This window comes from Carcharhinus amblyrhynchos, chromosome 16 (genome assembly GCF_965287045.1).
Source record: "Carcharhinus amblyrhynchos chromosome 16, sCarAmb.v2.hapA, whole genome shotgun sequence".
In the NCBI taxonomy this organism is placed as follows: Eukaryota; Metazoa; Chordata; class Chondrichthyes; order Carcharhiniformes; family Carcharhinidae; genus Carcharhinus; species Carcharhinus amblyrhynchos.
In genome coordinates, this window is record NC_137339.1 from 58828048 (window position 1) to 58849114 (window position 21067).

Sequence of the window (21067 nt, forward strand, 5' to 3'; positions counted from 1 at the left end):
TTTGCCCCACAAATTTTCCTAACTTACACATGTTGGGACACCAAGGGGCAAGTATGACCAATCTATCTAACCTGCACAACTGTGGGAGGAAACTGGAGCACCCGGAGGAAACCCAGGTAGACATGGGGAGAATGTGCAATCTCCACACAGGCAGTCACCCAAGGCCGGATTTGAACCCAGGTCCCTGGCGCTGTGAGGCAGCAGTGCTAACCACTGTGCCACTGTGTTGCCCAAAAGGCGAGAGTGACTGAACACCATGAAGATGTTCAGGTGATCAGAGAGAGCCAGCAAGGATTTATAAAGGCCAGGTCTGGCCAAACAAATCTGATGGACAGGATAATAGCTTTGGATGTTATTGACATGGGCTTGCAGATGGAATTTGATTAATTCCCTCTGCTAATTAAAATTCAAACCCCTGGAACTGAAGCCAAATCATTGCCTTATTGGGGAAACTGCTGAGTAACAAGAGCTAGAAATTAGTAATAATGGGTAGATTCACTAGGATATGACCAGTGGTGACCCACAATCATCCAAGTTGGGGCTTTGATAATGAGTTAAGGATTTATAAATGGTATAGATGGGAAATTGAACACTGCTCAGTGATATTGGTAGATTGATTGAATGGGCACAAGTGTGGGGCAATATAGACAAAGATAAGGATATCCATTTTCATAAAATCCTTACAGTGCTGAAGGAGGCCATTCAGCTCATGGAGCCTGCGTAGACAATAATCCCATCCAGGCCCTATCCCCATATATTTACCCTGCTAATCCCCTGACACTAAGGAGCAATTGAGCGCAGCCAATCAACCTAACTTGCACATCTTTGGAGTGTGGGGGGGAAATGAGAACACCTGGAGGAAACCCACATAGACATGGGCAGAATGTGCAAACTCCACACAGAGGCTGGAATTAAACCCTGGTGCTGTGAGGCAGCACTGCTAACCACTGTGCCACTCTGTGAACCAGATGGATTTTTACAGCAATCAATGATATCCACCAACGTAGTGACATTTTCCTTAGTGTCAGAGGGACTAGTGGGGTAAATATGCAAGGTTCCAGGAATAGGGGCTGGCTGGGATTGTTGTTAGTGCAGGCTCGATGGGCTGAATTCCTTCTGACTGTAGGGATTCTGTGATCACCATTCCTGAGACTATTTTTACATTCCAGATTTATTAATGAATTTAAATTTCACCAGCTGCCATGGTGGGATTTGAAGCCATGCATCCAAAACTTTGGCCTGGGCCTCTGGATTACCATAGTACCATTACTCTACCACCTTAGAATCTGTTCTGTGGTTTTAGCTTTGTTAAGCACCCAGTGTGCACAATCTTGCATAATAGACGTTGTTATTAATTACCTTATGGAAGATGTTGCTGTTATTTTTTTTGATTTTGATCACTAGCTTTCACCTTGTGTTTCCCCAGCTGTAACACTGAAGTCACCGTAGTGTACTCCAGATCGACAACCATCGACGATGCGCATGATGCTGGGGAGCCGGCCCCTGTGGTCCCAAAGCCCAGCAATCGCATTAGGTGGAGGTTGCAGAAAGTGCCCAACATTGACATGTCATCATCGCTGGATGCTGAGCTTCCAAGGTGAAATATACAGTCATGATCTTGTCAAAGCTGAGTAGGCTGTCTTAGCTCGGCAATGTTCGGGCTGCAGGTAGTAAATGGTGAGTTACTCCTATTTTGGGGTAAAGTCAATTCAGCTAAATTGAATAAACTGAGGGGCAAATTAAAGGGGCAGTCCCTTAAAGGGATACTGCCCTGAACAAAAAGCAAATCAAATAAAACTCAAAGCATCAAATCAAAATGTGAACATCCCCCCATCTGATTTTATGATGGAAGTTAAGTACTTGATGAAGCAGCTGAAGATAATTGGGCCCAGGACACTACGCTGAGGAACTTCTCAAGCAATGTCCTGAAGCTGAGATGATTGACCTCCAATCACCATCACTATCTTCCTTTATGCCAGCTAACCAACAGAGGATCTTGCCCCTTGATTCCCATTGACTCTGATTTTGTTAAGGCTCCTTGATGCCACACTCGGTCAAGTGAAGCCTTGATGTCAAGGGCTATCACTCATCTCACCTCTTTTGGCCATGTTTGAACCAAGGCTGTAATGAGGTCAGGAGCTGAGTGAAACCTGGCGAAACCCAAACTGAGCACCTATGAGCAGGTTATTGCTGAGTAAGTGCTTCTTGCTGTTGATGACCCCTTTACTGATGGTCAAGAGTAGACTGATGAGGCGATAATTGGCTGGGTTGGATTTCTCATGTTTCTTGTGTACAGGACATACCTGGGCAATTTTCCACTTTGCCAGGTAGATGCCAGTGTTGTAGCTGTGCTGGAGTAGCTTGACAAGGGGAGCAGCAAGTCCTGGAGCACAACTTTTCAGTGTTACTGTTGGAATATTGCCAGGGCCCATAGCCCAGTATCCAGTGCCTGAAGACCAACATCTGTGATGCTGGGGACTTCCGGAGGCGACCGAGATGCATCATTCACTTGGCACTTCTGGCTGAAGATTGTTGCGAATACTTCAGCCTTACCTTTTGCACTGAGGCGCTGGGCTCGTCCATCATTGAGGACGGGGATTTTTGTGGAGCCTCCTCCTTCAATGACTACAGAGCTTAGGTCTGATCTGTTGGTTGTGGGATCGCTTACCTCTGCCTACTATTTGTTCCTATGCTGTTTGGCATAAGTGGTCCTGTTTGGTAGCTTTACTAGATTAACATAACATCTTTAGGTATCTCTGGTGCTGTTCCTGGCATGCCTTTCTGTGCTCTCAGTTGAATCAGGGTTGTTCCCCTGGCTTGATGGTAATTGTAGAATGGGGGGATATACCAGGCCATACCTGCCAGTAATGCCATGGACAAATGCATTTACAGCAGATAGGTTGGTGAGGATGAGGTCAAATAGATGTTCCCTCTTATTGGTTCCTTCACCACTTGCCACAGTCCCAGTGTAGCAGCAATACCCTTTAACACCCAGCCAGCTCAGTCTGTGGTGGTGCTACCGAGCCACTCTTGGTGATGAACGTTGGAGTCCCCACCCAGAATACATTCTATGCCCTTGCCACCCTCAGTGCTTCCTCCAAGTGTTGTTCAACATGGAGGAGTTCTGATTCATCAGCCGAGAGGGTACAGTATGGGTAATTAACAAGAGGTTTCCTTGCCCATATTTGACTGGTGCCAGAAGACCTCATTGGGCCCAGAGTCGATATTGAGGACTCCCAGAGCAACTCCCTTCAGATTTCATACCACTGTGCTGCTGCCACCTTTGCTGGGTCTGTCCTGCCGGTGGGACGGGACATACCCAGGGATGGTGATGGTGGTGCCTGGGATGGTGATTCTGTGAGTATGACTATGTCAGGCTGTTGCTTGACTAGTCTGTGAGGAACTCTCCCAATTTTCACACAACCCCCCAGATGTTTGTAAGGAGGAATTTTCAGGGTTGATGGGACTGAGTTTGCCTTTGTTTCCATTGCCAAGGTTGATGCCCGGTGGTCCATCCGGTTTAATGGCCTTTTGTTCCATTTGTAGCAGTTAAATACAACTAAGTGGCGTCCTAGGCCATTCCACAGGGCATTTCAGAGTCAACCACATTGCTGTGGGCCTGGAGTCACATGTGAGTGAGGCTGGCTAAGGTGGCAGATTTCCTTCCCTAAAGGACATTAGTGATCCAGATGGATTTTTACAAAAACCAACAGTGGTTTCACGGTCTTTGTTGGACTTTTAATTCCAGAAATACTTTTTTTTGTTTTTAAATTCCACCATCTGCTATTCTGGGAACCCGAGTCCCCAGAGCACTCCCTGGGGTCTCTGGATTACTAATCCTGCAACAGAAACTTTGCACTATTACCCTTTCCTACTATCAGTAGAGATAAAGTATGATAGAAGCTAAGGGCTAAAAACTGATAAATTTCTTAGATCTGAAAGTCCATGCTAAGCATTCTGAAAGAGATAGCTGCAGTGTTAGTAAATGCATGACTTTCAGTCTTCCAAAATGCCTTAGATTCTTATTTTAAGGAGATCTTCTCATTATATCGTGGCCTAATTGAGCAATGAGGGTAAAGTGACCTCACAAAGAAGCCAGTCAGAATCCCACCAGGAATTATTCTACTAAGCATGACCCTGAGAAACAGGCAGAGTCAGGGATGAAAGTTCAGACTGAGCACAAGCCCAATCTAATTATGTTGCCTTGCCTTAGAGCTAGGAGAAAAATCACCTCTGAACTTTGTAACATTTGAGTGAACGCTTCTGAAAATAATTAATAAATAACTCTGCTTATCCAATTAATCTACTATTATTTCACCACCTTTAATCTTTAGATTTCTAGCTCCCTTCTACTTAAGTTACTGGTTCATATTCTTTGCAACATTAATCTCTAGAAAGCAATGAGTCAGAACCTGCATTTATATGGCACCTTTCACTAACTTGAGACTCCCCCAAAGTAGCATAATGGCACAGTGGTTGGCACTGCTGCCTCGCAGTGCCAGGGACGCAGGTTCAATTCCCTGCTTGTGTAGATTTTGCATGTTCTTGCCGTATCATCGTGGGTTTCCTCCGGGTGCTCTGGTTTCCTCCCACGCTCCAAAAGCTGTGCACTCTAGGTGTATTGGCCATGTTAAATTGGCCTGTAGCATCGGGGGATTAGTGGGGTATCTGTGGGGTTACAGGTATGGTGCCTGGCTGGAATTGTTGTCTGTGCAGGCTTGATGGCCTGAATGGGAAAGTGATGGCTCAGTGACATTATCACTAGACTATTAATTCAGAAACTCAAACTAACGTTCTGGGACCCAGGGTTCAAATCCCGCCACTACAGGTGGTGGAGTTTGAATTCAATAAAAAAAATCTGGAATTAAGCATCTCCTGATGACCATGAAAGCATTGTTGGAAAAACCCACCAGGTTCGTTAATGCCTTTTAGGGAAGGGAATCTGCTGTTCTTACTGGTCTGGCCTACATGTGACTCAAGAGCCACAGCAATGTTGTTGATTCTCAATTGCCCACCAAGGACAACTTGAGATGGATAATAAATGCTAGCCCATCAGCGACGCCCATGTCCCAGGAATGGATTAAAAAAATGGCCTCCTTGTGTGCTGTAGGAACTCTATGAAAGCATTTTGTAACCAATGGAGAGTTTTTGTAGTGTGGCCATCATTGTAATGTAAAAAATGCGGTGGTCAATTTACCCACAGCAAACAGCTAGTCAGGTAGTCCATCTTAGCTGTCACTTAACAGATAAAAATAGGACCCACCAGTAGAACTACCCTTTTTGAATAATGCCATGAAATCTTTCTCATTCACCAAAGATGACAGGTTAGTGTCAGTTGATTTAACATCTCATCCAAAAGGAGGTACTTCTCTATACTACACTACACTGCGTGAGTCAACCTGGGCTATTCATTCAAGTGTCTGCAATGGTACAATTCTTTATTCTTTCATTGGACATGGGCGTCACTGGCTGGCCAAAATTTATTGTCCATCCCTAGTTGCCCCAGGGCAGTTGAGAGGCAACCACATTGCTGTGGCCCTGGAGTCACATATAGGCCAGACCAGTTAAGATGGCAGATTTCCTTCCCTAAAGCTCATTAGTGAACCAGATGGGTTTTCCTGACAATCAACAATGGTTTCGTGGTCATCAGCAGATTCTTAATTCCAGATTTTTTTTATTGAATTCAAATTCTACCATGTCCCATGGTGAGTTTGGAACCTGGGTCCCCAGAATGTTAGCTGAGTTTCTGGATTAATAGTCAAGTGACCCTGAGGCCATTGCCTCTCTAGATCCATCTGTCTCCAAGGCAGATAGAATCATCAAAACTCTACAGCACAGAAGGAAGCCATTCCATTGAGTCTACACCGACAACAATTCTACCCCGCCCTATCCCCATCCCCATGGAAACCAGTTGGGCCGGATTGGGTACCCAGACATGGACTTGGATCTTGCATGGATCAACTGGCAGAAGTACTCACAGACATGTTTGACCTCTCTTTACAACAACCTGAGTTCCCTATCTGCTTTAAGAACACGACAATTATCTTGGTACCTAAGAAAAACCAAGCATCATGCTACAATGACTACTGGCCAGTGGCTCTGACATCCATCATTATGAAGTACTTCAAAAGATTAGCCACGGCACGAATCAATTCCAATCTCCCGGACTACCTGGATCCACAACAGTTTGCCTATTGCTGCAACAGGCCCACAGCAGACACCATTTCCCTGGCTCTATATTCAACCCTGGAACATCTAAGTAACAAGAACACCTATGTCAGACTCCTATTTATTGACTGCAGCTCAGCCTTCAACATTATTCCCAGGAAACTCATCTCCAAACTCCATGGCCTGGGCCTCAGCACATCCCTCTGTGACTGGATCCTGAACACCCGAACTCACAGAACACAATCAGTAAGGATAGGCAACAACACCTCCTCCACCGGTGCCCCACAAGGCTGTGTTCTCAGCCCCCTACTATACTCCTTATACACCTATGACTGTGAGGCCAAATCCCCCTCTAATTCGATTTTCAAGTTTGCTGACGACACCACCGTACTTTTCACTGTATGTTAATACATGTGACAATAATAAATCAAATCAAATCAAATCACTCCACATATTTACCCCACTACTCCCTCTAATCTATTCATTCTGGGACAATAAGGGTCAATTTATCATAGCCAATCAACCTAACCTGCATATTTTTGGACAGTGGGAGGAAAGTGGATCTCAAACAATGATGAGCCAGAGTACAGGAATGAGATAGAGAATCTAGTAAACTGATGCAGCAACAATAATCTCTCCCTCAATGTCGACAAAATGAAGGAGATTGTCATCGACTTCAGGAAGTATAAAGGTAAAAATGCCCCTGTCTACATCAATGGGGATGAAGTAGAAAGGGTCAAGAGCTTCAAGTTTTTAGGTATCCAGATCACTAACAACCTGTCCTGGTACCCCCCCTGTTATAGTTAGAAAGCCCACCAACTTTCACAGAAGACTAAGGAAATTTGGCATGTTAACTACAACTCTCACCAACTTTTACAGATGCACCATAGAAAGCATTCTTTCTGGCTGTATCACAGCTTGGTATGGCTCCTGCTCTGTCCAAGACCACAAGGAACTACAAAAGGTCATGAATGTAGCCCAATCTGTCATGCAAACCAGACTCCCATCCACTGACACTGTCTACACTTCCCGCTGCCTCGGCAAAGCAGCCAGCATAATTGAGAATCCCATGCACCCCAGACATTCTCTCTTCCACCTTCTTCCTACAGGAAAAAGATATAAAAGTTGGAGGTCACTTACCAACTGACTCAAGAACAGCTTCTTCCCTGATACTGTCAGACTTTTGAATGGACCTACCTTGCATTAAGTTGATCTTTCTCTACACCCTAGCTATGGCTGTAACACTACATTCTGCACTCTCTCCTTTCCTTCTCTGTGAACAGAACACTTTGTCTGTGTGGCGTGCAAGAAACAATACTTTTCACTGTATGTTAATACATGTGACAATAATAAATCAGATCAAATCACTCCACATATTTACCCCGCTAATCTCTCTAATCTGTGCATCCTGGGACACTAAGGGTCAATTTAGCATAGCCAATCAACCTAACCCGCAGATTTTTGGACAGTGGGAGGAAACCGGAGCATCCGGAGGAAACTCATGCAGACACAGGGAGAATGTGCAAACTCTTTGCAGGCAGTGACACAAGACAGGAATTGAACCTGGGTCCCTGGAGCTGTGAGGCAGCAGTGCTAACCATGATGCCATCGTGTATCCCACCAATCATTGCACTGCCAATGATTCACAAATTAAGGGCTCGCTTTCCACTACTAATCCTCTGTTAGCATTTGGTATCTTCCTTTCCTCCTCCCCTTAATCTGAGGTTTGAACAGAATATTCTCTGGCTTTCATTAAACTTGTTCTTTTTTTCTAGTTCAATGTCCTGGCAGGGAACAACAGAAACCATTGAGGAAGAGGAAGGTGAAGAGATCGCAGAGGGCAGCGTAACTCCCCAATCTTATCACCCATCATCCTACAATGCTGTGGCAAACAACTATGACAGTCTCAGCCTCTCGGAGGAGAACGTGTACACTGAATCGGATGAGCGGATGTCAAAGATGGACCAATTAACTCCTCTCACCTGGGAGACCAGTCTCCTAACAGCGAGTGATCTACTCCTCAACAAGTGAGTAGTGTCTCTCTCTGTTACTAGCTGCATCTTGCATTTCACATGGGGGGGGGGAACAGCTGAAGGGCCATAGGGAAGGGGTGGGGGGGGGGAAATGGGGAGGGAGCGATAAGATGGAGGTGGATGGGGATAAAGAAGCGATGGAAAAAGAGAAGAAAAGAAAAGGTAGAAGATGAGAAAGAGGTTGTGTTCAGCAGATTGGCAAGAGAAAGCAGTTAAAGAGAAGGAAAATGCAGGTAAAAATTTGGGAAGATGAAGAAAATGGGATTGGGGGATAGAGGAGATAAAGAGAATGAGATGGGTGAAGAGCATGGGAACATGATGGAATTTTAAGATGTCAACAAAAACTATTAACATTTTAGAGAGTTGCTGATGTATTTTCAAATACAGCTTTTTTGTGAATAATTCATTGGTTATTCACAATATATATTAATCATTTGGATGAGGGGAAAAAGTGTAACTTCTCAAAGTTTGCAGATAATTCCAAGATGGAGGGTGAATTGTGACGAGGATGCAGAGATCCTTCAGTATGATCTGGATAGGTTTGATGAATGGGCAGATCAATGGCAGATGCAGTATAATTTGGATGAGTGTGAGGTTATTCAAGTTGGAAGCAAAAACAAGGAGGCAGATTACTATCTAAATGGCTGTAAATTGGGAAAGGGGAGTGTGCAATGGGACCTGGATGCCCTTGTACACCAGTCACTGAAGGTAAGTATGCAGGTGCAGCAAGTGGTAAAGAAGGCAAATGGTATGTTGGCCTGCATTGCGAGAGGATTCACGTACAGGAGCAGGCATGTATTGTTGCAATTATACAGGGCCTTGATGAGGCCACACCTAGCGTATTGTGTGCAGTTTTGGTCTCCTTTTCTGAGGAAGGATGTTCTTGCTCTTCAGGGAGTGCAGCGAAGGTTTACCAGGCTGATTCCAGGAATGGTGTATGAGGAGAGATTGACTGGGTTAGGATTGTTTTCGCTTGAGTTCAGATGAATAAGGGGGATCTCATAGAGACTTATAAAATTGTAACGGGGGGATGCAGGAAGAATGTTCCCAATGGTGGGACAGTCCAGAACAAGAGGTCTGAGGATTCAGAGTAGACCATTTAGGATGGGCTGAGGAGAAATTTCTTCACCCAAAGAGTGGTGAGCTTGTAGAATTCATTTGCACAGGAAGTATTTGATGCCAAAACATTGAATGTACTCAAGAGGTGGCTGGATATAGCACTTGGGGCAAATGGGATCAAAGGTCATGGGGAGAAAGCAGGATTAGGCTATTGGGTTTGGACAATCAGCTATGATTGCAATATATGGTGGAGCAGGTTCGAAGGGCCAAATGGCCTCTTCCTGCTTCTATCTTCTATGTTTCTATAAAGCACTTTGGGATTTTTAAAAATGTATCTGTGGGACACAGACGTCGCTGGCTGGCCAGCATTTATTGCCCATACCTAATTGACCTTGGAGGGCATTTGAGAGTCAACCACATTGCTGTGCCTCTGGAGTCACAGGTAGGCCAGACCAGCTAAAGATGGCAGATTTCCTTCCCTAAAGAACATTAGTGAACTAGATGGGTTTTTCCAACAATCGACAATGGATTCATGGTCATGAGTAGATTCTTAATTCCAGATTTTTTTTACTGAATTCAAATTCCACCATTTGCCGTGATTCAAACCTGGGTCCCCAAAACATTAACTGAGTTTCTGGATAAATAGTCTAGTGATAATAAAACTAGGCCAATGCCTTCCTGGGGATGTGAAAGTGGTTTTATTAAATGTGTGTCTTGCTGTGCAGATTTACTTTTTTCTGGTGGGGTTTATGAATGTGACTGAAGGCCTCAGGTGGGATTTTACAGCTTCGCTCAAGCAGGACTGGAAATTCTTGCTTGAGGTCAGCGGACATTTTTGTTTGCCCGTTCTGATTCTGTGGCAGGCCAGGCAGGAGAATTCTGCTGCTCGTGTCTGATCTGCTATGAAGTGATTAACATCATTGTCCCCATTGAAAAATGTTTCTGTTAGCTGAGGACACAAATCATTACTCCACTCTTCCTAAATAAACAGAACTGGCTATCACATTATGTTTTAAAGCATTGTCCATTGATAATGGCATCTCTTTTCCAGCCCATCTCCATTCTCCATCTAAAAGCAGAGAATGTGCATGTATATGATCAAATATAATGCTTCAGTCTTTGCTTCTGATCAACTTTTCCAATATAAATTTCTATACATATAAGTTGATAATACAAACTGTTTATAAAATTTATCTTAATCCTGCTGCAGTGCTATTGTGGGTATCTTTTGAAATTACTTTACGATATGTGGGCATTGCTGGCTAGGCCAGCATTTATTGCCCATCCTTAATTGCCCCTTGAAAAGGTGGTGGCGAGCTGCCTTCATGGACCGCAGCAATCCCTGAGTTGTAGGTACACCTGTGGGTATGCCGGCGTTGGACTGGCGTAAACACAGTAAAAAGTCTGACAACACCAGGTTTTAGTCCAACCTATTTATTTGATAATATACTCGCAAGCTTTCGGGGTTAGCCGCTTCGTCAGGTGAATGGAGAATGGAGAGAACTCTCCATTCACCTGACGAAGGGGCTAACCCTGAAAGCTTGCGAGTATATTATCAAATAAATAGGTTGGACTAAAACCTGGTGTTGTCAGACTTTTTATTGTAGGTACACCCACAGTGCTGGGAGGGAATTCCAGGATTTTGACCCAACGACAGTGAAGGAATGGTGATACATTTCCAAGTCAGGATGGTTTGTAACTTGCAGGAGAATATCCAGGTGAGATGTTCCAAGTATCTGCAGTCCTTATCCTTCTAGATGATAGTGGTCACGGGTTTGGAAGGTGCTACCTAAGGTGCTCCTTAGGTGAGTTCTTGCAGTGCATCCTATAGAAGGTGCACACTGATGCTACTGTTCATCTGGGGGCTGCTTTGTCCTGGATGATGTCAAGCTTCTTGAATGCTGTTGGAGCTGCACCCGCCCAGGCCATCACATTTCTGACTTGTGCCTTGTAGAAGGTGAATAGGCTTTGGAGAGTCAGGAGGTGAGTTACTCGCTGCAGGATTCCTAGCCTTTGACCCATACTTGTCACCATAATATTTATATGACTGGCCCAATTCAGTTTCTGGTCAATGGTTACCCTCAGGGTGTTGATAGAGGGAGATTCAGAGATAGTAATGCCATTGAATGCAAAGGGACAATAGTTAGATCCTCTCTTGTTGGAGATGGTCATTGTCCGGCACTTGTGTGGCGTGAATGTTACTTACTACATCTCAGATGAATATTGTCTAGGTCTTGCTGCATGAGGGTGCATTTCCAACATGACAACTTTGCATGGACACTTTGTATTTTAAATGTTGACATAAGGATTTATAACATAAGTATAGGACAGAATGGATGTCTTTGTGTTTACCGGGGAAGTGATGGATTGGTGGTATTAGCACTAGACTATGCATCCAGAAACTCAGCCGATGTTTTGGGGACCTCGGTTTGAATCCCACCTGAGAGATGGTGGAATTTGAATTCAATTAGAAAAACAAAATTGGAATTAAGAATCTATTGACGACCTTAAAATCATTGCCAATTGTCAGGAAAACCCATCACCAATGCCCTTTAAGGAAGGAAATCTGCCACCCTTACCTGGTCTGGCTTATGTGTGACTCCAGAGCCATAGCAATGTAATTAATTCTCAAGTGCCCCGAGCAAGGGGCGCTAGGGATGCACAATATATACTGGTCAGTCAGCAACGCCCATGACCCACAAATGAATAAAAAAAAAGATTTCTTTGGATGTTCTACACAGCTCTTTAACTCCACTTTACTTGAGTGGCAAGATGACACAGTGGTTAGCACGGTGCCTCACAGTGCCAGGGACCCGGATTCAATTCCGGCCTTGGGTCACAGTCTGTGTGAAGTTTGCATGTTCTCCCCGTGTCTGCGTGGATTTCCTCCCACAGTCCAAAGATATATGTGGGTTAGGTTGATTGGCCATGCTAAATTGATCCTAGTCAGGGCGGGTTAGCAGCGTAAATAGATGGGGTTACGGGAATGGGTCCTTGGTGGGATTGTGGTCAGTGTGGATTTGATGGCCTCCTTCTGCACTGTAGGGATTCTATGATTCACTTGAAGACTACCCTCAGGCTGCAATGCTAGTATAATACAGATAATTACATCAATAGGCATCCAGATAAAGATTTATTAAAGAAAAAAATAGATATTCTGTGTTTCACTTTTCCTAAGTTAGGAGACCATGAATTTCCATTGCTAAATTAACTTCCTAAATTGTTTCAGGGTGTTTCATGACGTTGAACTGGAGGAATCAGACAAATTTTACAACAGTTTGCCTCATCTCCTGAAGCTGCTGTTTGCTTTGTATAACACCATGGTGTCCCAGTCAGACATGTTGTGCTACTTTGTGATGATCCTCAACCATATGGTCTCGGCCTCGGTGCTCACCATGGTTCTACCCATCCTGGTCTTCCTCTGGGCAATGCTGTCAGTGCCAAGGCCCAAAAAGCGGTTCTGGATGTTGGCTATCCTGTACACCGAGGTATGGACAGAAAAACTGGCTCAATGGGGAAGGGAATGCAAAGTGCTGAAGCTTTGGGCTACTCTTTACCTCATATCAAATGCAGATATTCACCACTGGGGAGAGCCACATTATAATGAGTGATGTACATGAAGATAGCAGAGCTGGATATCATAATTATCCAGAAAGATTGAACAGGGAGGCACTCTTTCCTCTTGAAATGAAGAGACTGGGAGAATCTGAGGTCTTTGACATTGATAGGTGGAGTCAGAGAAGATACTTTCACTTGGGTGGGAGTCCAAAACCAAGAAATAAGATGGTCACAGGCATGTGGCACAGTCATTAGCACTACTACCTCATGGCGCCAGGGACTCAGGTTCGATTCCCAGTTTGGGTCACTGACCATGTGGAATCCGCACATTCTCCCTGTGTCTGTGTGGGTTTCCTCCAGGTGCTCCGGTTTCCTCCCGCAGTCAGAAAGATGTGCTGGCTAGATGCATTGGCCAGGCTAAATTCTCCCTCAGTGTACCCAAAAGCTGCCAGAGTGTGGCAACTGGGGGATTTTCACCGGAAGTTTATTGCAGTGTTAGTTTAAGCCTACCTGTGACACTAATAAATAAACATTTACTTTGAACTAATAAATTCCAATGGGGAATTCAGGGCAGCGTGGTGGCTCAGCGGTTAGCACTGCTGCCTGACAATGCCAGGGACCCACATTCGATTCTTGGGTGACTGTCTGTGTGGAGGATACGTGTTCTCCCCAATGTCTGGGTGGGTTTCCTCCAGCTACTCGGGTTTCCTGCCACAATCCAAAGATGTGAAAGACATGGGGATGCAGTGGCCTCATGGTATTATCACTAGCCTATTAATCCAGAAACTCAACTAATGCTGAGGGGACGGTGGAATTTGAATTCAATAGAAAATCTATTGAATCTAAGAATCTTCTAATGACCATGAAACCATTGCCGATTATCCAAAAAACCCATCTGGTTCACTAATGTCCTTTAGGGAAGAAAATCTGCCATTCTTACCTGGTTTAGCCTACATGTGACTCCAGAGCCACAGCCAATGTCATTGACTCTCAACTGCTCTCTGATATGGCTGAGAGAGACACTCAGTTCAAGGCCAGTGGTCAGCCAGTTCCACGAATGAATGAAAAAAAAGTTAGATGGATTGGCCATTGTAAATGTGTAGGTTTGTGGGGCAAATGTGTGGGGCTGCAGGGATAGGGCCTGGGTGAGATGCTCAGTTAGAAAGTCAGTGCAGACTCGATGGGCTGAATGGCCTCCTTCCATACTGTTTATGTTATATAACCTTCAATACAGAGTGTTCAAATGTGGAAGTGGCTTCCATATAAGGAATTTGAAGCAAAAAGCAAAACTAGATAAACACACGAGAGTGAAAGGATACATTGAAAGTGTTAGATATAGTAGGACAAATATCAGAATAGACCAGTCAGGACAAATGGTCTTCGGTTTTCTCCATTCAATTTAACATTTAGTCCAGATCAATGTGCATCTTTGCTATTTCAGAAAATAAGGGATTAAATGGCAATACAGGTTAAGGTCAAATTGTTTTGGAGCTTTGGGCTTTATAAGATGGTAAAACCTGAAAGAAGACTATTTACTTGACAAGTGTGATCCTTAATTGGTATTGCTGGAATGGGAGTCTTCCTTGCACACTGAAGATCCTATCCCTTCATGTAAGTAGCTCTACAGATTATTCTCCCCTTGTAGCTTGTGCTTACCACTGTACTAATCAGTGTTTGCAGGTATATCCCAAATACACTGCCCCTAGTGCTCAGTGTGACACTTTGCACACTGGCATCTTCTTGCAATTTTTTCCACCAGTATTTGCTCCACAATTGTGCCTGCTAACATTGTAGGACAGCAAGTCCTCAAGGGTAACTAGGGATGGGCAATAAATGCTGGCTGGCCAGCGACACCCATGTCCCACAAATGAATTTTAAAAAAAGTGTTAATGGCCAGCCAGGGTTTGTAGTTAACCTATCTTCATTCTTTCAATATACACAAGGCCTATAATTGGAGGACACTGAATGGAAGTATCATTAGAATCAAAGAATCCCTACAGTGCAGAAGGATGCCATTTGTCCCATCGAGCCTGCATTGACAACAATCCACCCAGGCCATATCTCCATAACCTCATGTATTTACCCTGAGAATCCCCCTGACACTGAGGGGCAATTTGCCCAGCTAATCTACCTAACCCGTACATCTTTGGAGTGTGAGAAAATTACCAGAGCACCCAGAAAAAACTCACCCAGACACAGGGGGAACATGCAGACTTCACATCGACAGTCAGCCAAAGCCAGGATTGAACCTGGGTCCCCGGTTCTGTGTGCTAACCACTGTGCAACTGTGTTGCCATGCCTCAATCCATTGAGATTTTTTTGGGGAAGGAGATGCAACCAGGGTGGGAAAATGAAATTGGAATTCAGCTGTAATTGAGCTGAATGGCAGTGAGGCAGGTTCAGTAACCTGGGGAGCAGAATTGCTGAACCTTTCTATTCCTTTGTTCCCTGTGTGGTTCACCCTCAAAACATAGCTCCCTCTTTCCGATGATCCATTCCACGGTATTCTGCAACCATTTGTGGATTTGCAAAGCTTTGTAGACAATTATATTCCACTCGCTATCAGGCTAAAGCTACGTAAATGAAACAGGGCAACTTGACATGCAGACTGGAGCAGCTTTTCCGGACTATTCCAATTGATGTGAACTGCAATGGCTTTTTTTCTCAATCTATATGGATCTGTTTTTCCTCACAATCCCTTCTCTCAAACTGGAATACAAGCACTACGATCTCTTCACCACCCTTGGGGCTTTGTCTGCCTCCCCTGCCTCCCCACCCCCATGAGTTGACCAATTTCTTGAGCATCTTAAATAAGCACAATATTGCAGATGTTGGAATCTGAAAGGGTATTTTGTGGTGCTGAACATGAGATATTCCCGGCTGTGTGAACATGCATCCACATCAACATACTCTCCTCTCCACACCATCCATGCATTAAGTTGACCTTTCTCTACAGTCTAGCTATGACTGTTAACACTACATTCTTCACTCTGTCCTTTCCTTCTCTATGAATGGAATGCTTTGTCTGCATAGTGTACAAGAAACAATACTTTTCACCAGATGCTAATACATGGGACAATAATAAATCAATAATAAATTATTGTAGCAACAATATGCCAGAGGTCTGATGCAGTAGCAAGATTGCTTCGCATGGATACTGCTTCCTTTGTCCCTGCTATCAATCTTTCTGTCTGCCTGTTATATTGACCAAGTGTGTTCCAATTGTTTATGACTGTGCAGAGTGTGTTATTGTCTCATGAGCTTGTAAAGAACACATTGCTTTTCCTCAGAATTGTGCAGTCAGTGCTAGTCTCCTTCACTTCTATTTATAGCTTGTTACTGGCCATTTCCCTGCCAAGAGACATGCCCCCAGGACCTTTACCAAGTATTACACTAACCATCACTCCTGTCCCTACAGATCACCGTTGTTGTAAAGTATTGCTTTCAATTTGGATTCTTCCCTTGGACCAGCACCTCCTATCGAGTGCTTTACTTCAATCAACCTTTCTACCTTCCCAACATCATTGGCATTGAGAAAAAGGATGGCTATGTGCACTATGACCTTATCCAGTTGCTTGCTCTGTTCCTGCATAGGTCAGTCCTAAAGGTAACTGTGCAAACCATCAAGTCTGTTCATTTATTGGAAAATTGATATATTGATTATCTAAAGATCTTGTATCTCATGCCTATCTGTTGCACAAGAAGTGTTGCATTCTGCTATGTGTACAAGGCAAATCCCCCTGAACCTAGCTTAATTGCAAGATTCCAGATTACAGACTCTCAGTGCCTTGATGAAAAGGGGTGTTTGTTCTGACATTGGGTGATATGGGGATTGGGACTTTGGGGATTGGGAGCCCTGATGTGGGGTAGTTTTTCATTTGCACACATTTTTTAACTCTCTGTTCATCCAAATGCTGAGTTACCCACCTCTCCCTCAATCTGGAAAGAAGGCCAGATCACGGTGGGGCTGTCACTTACTCATTAGACCCTCATTTATTTCTCCAATCATACAGTGCAATCAGCATCTATTTTGTAAGATTGTTGTTCATTGGTGAGGTTGGAGATTTTGGTTGTTGGATATTCAGCAACATGTGAGTGGAACACTGCAAAGGCTGCTTGGATACTGATGGCAAGAAGCTGACAGAACTTCCATTTCAATGAATGGGTGAGTTTTGTCGCAGGTTTATGGTACTGTCTCGCCAATCTGCTCCTCTGCTTTATACTCAAGTGATGCCTACTGCTCAACCCATGAGACAATATCCACTTTCAGGTGTCTTAACCCCTTAGATTTTTGGGCCATTCAAACAGGTCTTTCATATGAAGACAGACTAACTTGGTTAGGATTGTATTCATTGGAGTTTAGAAGAATGAGAGGAGATCTCATAGAAACCATAAAATTCTAACAGAGAGATTCAGAAAGAATGTTCCTGATGGTGGAGGAGTCCAGAACTAGGGGTTATAGTTTGAGGATAATGGGTAAATGAGGTGAAAAGAAATTTCTTCATCCAGAGAGTGGTGAATCTCTGGAATTCACTACCACAGAAAGTAGTCAAGGCCAAAATGTTGTGTGATTTCAAGAAGGAATTAGATATAGTTTAAATGACACTTTCCCCTCTCTACCCACAGCCACTCCCACCATTAAGGGCCTTAATAGGTGAATGGGCAGGTATCCCGCCTGAGGTTCTGCTCATCCAAGCATGAAATTGAATCAGAATTTGGGCAAGTAGATTCCATTCAACTTTAGACTCTACTCCCTACCTCAGAACCCACTTTGGTGGTGCAGTAAATTCCACCCATACAATTTGTTGGAATTTATTAGCAATTGAAATTCACCTTTGTATTGTCTTTAGGTTGGGTTTTTTTTGATCTTCATACAGTCATTGCACATGTCTTAGCTGTCTGAATCTCAGAACTATATCCGCATGGTCCTAAAATTTCCCATGGTTTGTGCAGGGTGGTCTGCATTTTCCTGGGTCCTTCCAGGAAGTGCACATGTTTGTACATCAGAATGGTCTTTGTTGAATAGCTGGTTGATACTCAATATTTAGGGTCGTACATGGAGAATGGCCATTTCAATAGGACACTTCAACAAGAAGGAGCTAACAGTTGCTGGGGGTGGCAAAGGTGGGAACACTCAAGAAGGAAAATCCCTCATCAGTGGGAAAATTCAGATCACACAAGGGAAAACAGGGTAATCTGAAAAGACATTAATCTTTTAAACTTTTATAATTATTTCTCCCACAAACATCAGATATACTCTCTTCCACCTTCTTCTGTAGGGAAAAACATACAAAAGTCTGAGGTCATGTATCAACTGACTCAAAAGCAGCTTCTTCCCTGCTGCTATCAGATGTTTGAATGGACCTACCTTGCATTAAGTTGATCTTTCTCTACACCCTGGCTATGACTGTAACAGTACATTCTGCACACTCTCCTTTCCTTCTCCCTCATGTACTCTATAAATGGTATGCTTTGTCTGTATAGCGTATAAGAAGCAATACTTTTCACTGTATCCTAATACATGTGACAAAAATAAATCAAATCAAATCTTCCGAATCTCCCCCATCCTGTTATAGTGCCATGGTCTGTGGGACTCTCATGACACGCTGAATGGGCAACATTTTGAGAAGGAGCAGAAACAGAACAAGGTTCCCAATTTGGGAGAGGTGAAGGAGGACAATGAGAACATGCAAGATGTCAACTTACAGGAAACGGCAAGATCTCATGGGAGGAACAATGCTTCAAGATGGTCGGTTAGAGAAGGTAAGAGAGTGATTCAGCAGATTCAATTTAATATTCAGCACCTATGCACACACTCACACACACACACACACACACACACACACACACACACACACACACACACACACACACACACAGAGCCAGGCAAATGTGCCTTTTCATGTATCAAGCTAGAGTATGGTACTCCTTCAGTGTCTCAGCCAACATTCCTCCCTCAACCAACACCATAAAAATAGTTTCAGTTGCCACATTTCAATTACTGTTTCTGGGACCTTGCTATGCATAATTGACAGTTACATTTTTGTGACAGTTTGACTTGACTTCAAATATAATTCATGAGCCCTGTATTCATTTGGAATGATTTGAAACAATTGAAGATTTGAGATTGATGGATTTTTGTTTGGTAACTGGTAAGTGTTAGGGCCTTGGACCAGAGCCCTATGTTACATTAAGTAGCCAGCCTAGACCCCAGTAACTTTTCTATTTGGCATAAATGTGAGAACAGAAGGCTTCACTCTAGCTGTAATTCTACTGATAAATTAGGGATCTTTTATCAAGACAAGCATTATTCATAACACAGTTTAAATATAACTGTAACAAATGAAGAAGCTTAACTATTAACAATCAAACAATATTTTAAAATGAAAGGTGACAACTTCAATTTCTAACTTATCAATGTTTCATTTCTAAATAAGCAACATTTCTCTTACAAACTTTAAATACAGTTACCAATTATAAATATACTTGCTATAATATATAGGCAGTCTTGAAGCTTTCAGAAAGACAGAATGAGTTTCAGCAGCTTGCAGAAAACCTCTTCTTCGACCAATTCCCAGCCAGAACTGAAAAGCTGTTTCTCTCTGCTGCAGACCTAGCTCCTTCCATTAACCACATCATCACATGATCCTGCCTACTTAAACACTCATTCCATTCCTTTAATCAAATACGCCGGAAAAAACCCTTCATTTTTTTGTAAAGAAAAGTCCATTAGCTCTACCTTAGTAAACACGACATGACTAAAATGAGTAATTGTCCTGCTCCCCCAGCATCTGAGCTAAGTGTTTTCCAGACACACTGGCTATCTGCAGGATAGAGCTGAATCTGTAATCTGTCACTTTTAACAAAATATATATCTGTGTGGGTTTCTACTGGGTGCTCCAGTTTTCTCCTACATTCCAAAGATGTGTGGGTTAGGTGGATTGGCCATGCTAAATTGTCCCTTAGTGACAGATGAACTAACAGTGTACATATGTGGGGTTACGTGGATGGGATGGGACTGTTGTCAGTGCAGGCTTGACAGGCTGAATGGTCTCCTTCTGCACTGTAAAATTCTGTACAACAGCAAACTATCATCACATTATGATTATGAAACGAATATGAGTAAATGAATTGATCAGTTCTGGTCTGATAGAATGTCAGAACAGGTTTGAGAGGCTAAATGACCTCCTCGTGTTCTTATGTAGGGTGGGAGAGGGTTATGATGGGTGTTTTGTGATAACAGGCTCAGCAACTTGTGTCAACCCTTTCCACAGTTTAGAAGAGTAAAAGACAAACTCATGAAACTTCCAAGATTCTGAAGGGAGTTGACAGGGTGGGCATTGTAAGGTTCTTACCCCAAGCTGGGAAATCTACAGGAAGGGGGAACAGTTAAAGAATGTCAACTGTGTTGGGGAAATATTTCTTCACTCAGAGGGTTGTGAACCTACTTTGTGGGATTTTGGATTCTCCATTGTTGAGAATATTTAAGGCTGGGATAGATAGATGTCTGGTATCTCAGAGAGTCAGGGGATATGGGGAGCAGACAGGAGAATGTAGTAGGTGCCCAAAGACTGCTGTGGCACACTGGTTAGTACCGCTGTCTCACAGCGCCAGGAACCCAGGTTCGATTCCTGCTTGGGTGACTGTCTATGTGGAGTCCGCACATTCTCCCCATGTCTGCGTTGGTTTCCTCCTGTTGCTCGAGCAAGTCCAAAAGACATGCTGGTTAGGTGTATTATCCATGCTAAATTCTCCCTCCGTGTACCCGAACAGGTTCTGGAGTGTGGTGACCAGGGTATTTTCACAGTAACTTCACTGCAGTATTAATATAAGCCTACTTGTGACACCAATAAATAAATAAACAGCTATGGTGAAATGAAATAGTGAAGCAGGCTAGATGGGTAGTGTGGTTGGCTCCTGCTTCTATTTCTTATACTCTTAGTGAGAGATTTGTCAGTGTATTAATTCATGGTTAACATGTAATGGAGTCACTCTGACTCTCCTTCTCTTCAGACAGAGTAAAGGCTCCAAAGAGATCGAAAAGGAAGAAAAGAGAACCACCAAAGGCCAGCAAGCGATTCAGAGAAACCATTAAGGAGCATATAAAGGAAAAGACAGGGACGGCGAAAAGATACATCACTGTTATGTAAGGGGGTTCTGTCTTTCTCCAATGCAGAACCTAACTGAAGATCTATTCACAATTTCATATATACTTCCATCTGTGGGCTAGTGGGTGGGTGGACTTTTCA

The 21067-nt window shown here is 43.5% G+C and overlaps 1 protein-coding gene across 1 annotated transcript in view; it reads left to right on the plus strand.

Moving 5' to 3' along the window:
• LOC145353693 (piezo-type mechanosensitive ion channel component 2) overlaps positions 1-21067 on the plus strand; it is a 176616-nt gene that overhangs the window by 128051 nt on the left and 27498 nt on the right. The window contains exons 39-44 of the mRNA XM_080204463.1: positions 1427-1597; positions 7944-8195; positions 12490-12748; positions 16237-16425; positions 18395-18581; positions 20832-20964. Of these exons, the coding sequence (XP_080060589.1) occupies positions 1427-1597; positions 7944-8195; positions 12490-12748; positions 16237-16425; positions 18395-18581; positions 20832-20964 (1191 nt within the window). The remainder of the gene's footprint in view (positions 1-1426; positions 1598-7943; positions 8196-12489; positions 12749-16236; positions 16426-18394; positions 18582-20831; positions 20965-21067) is intronic.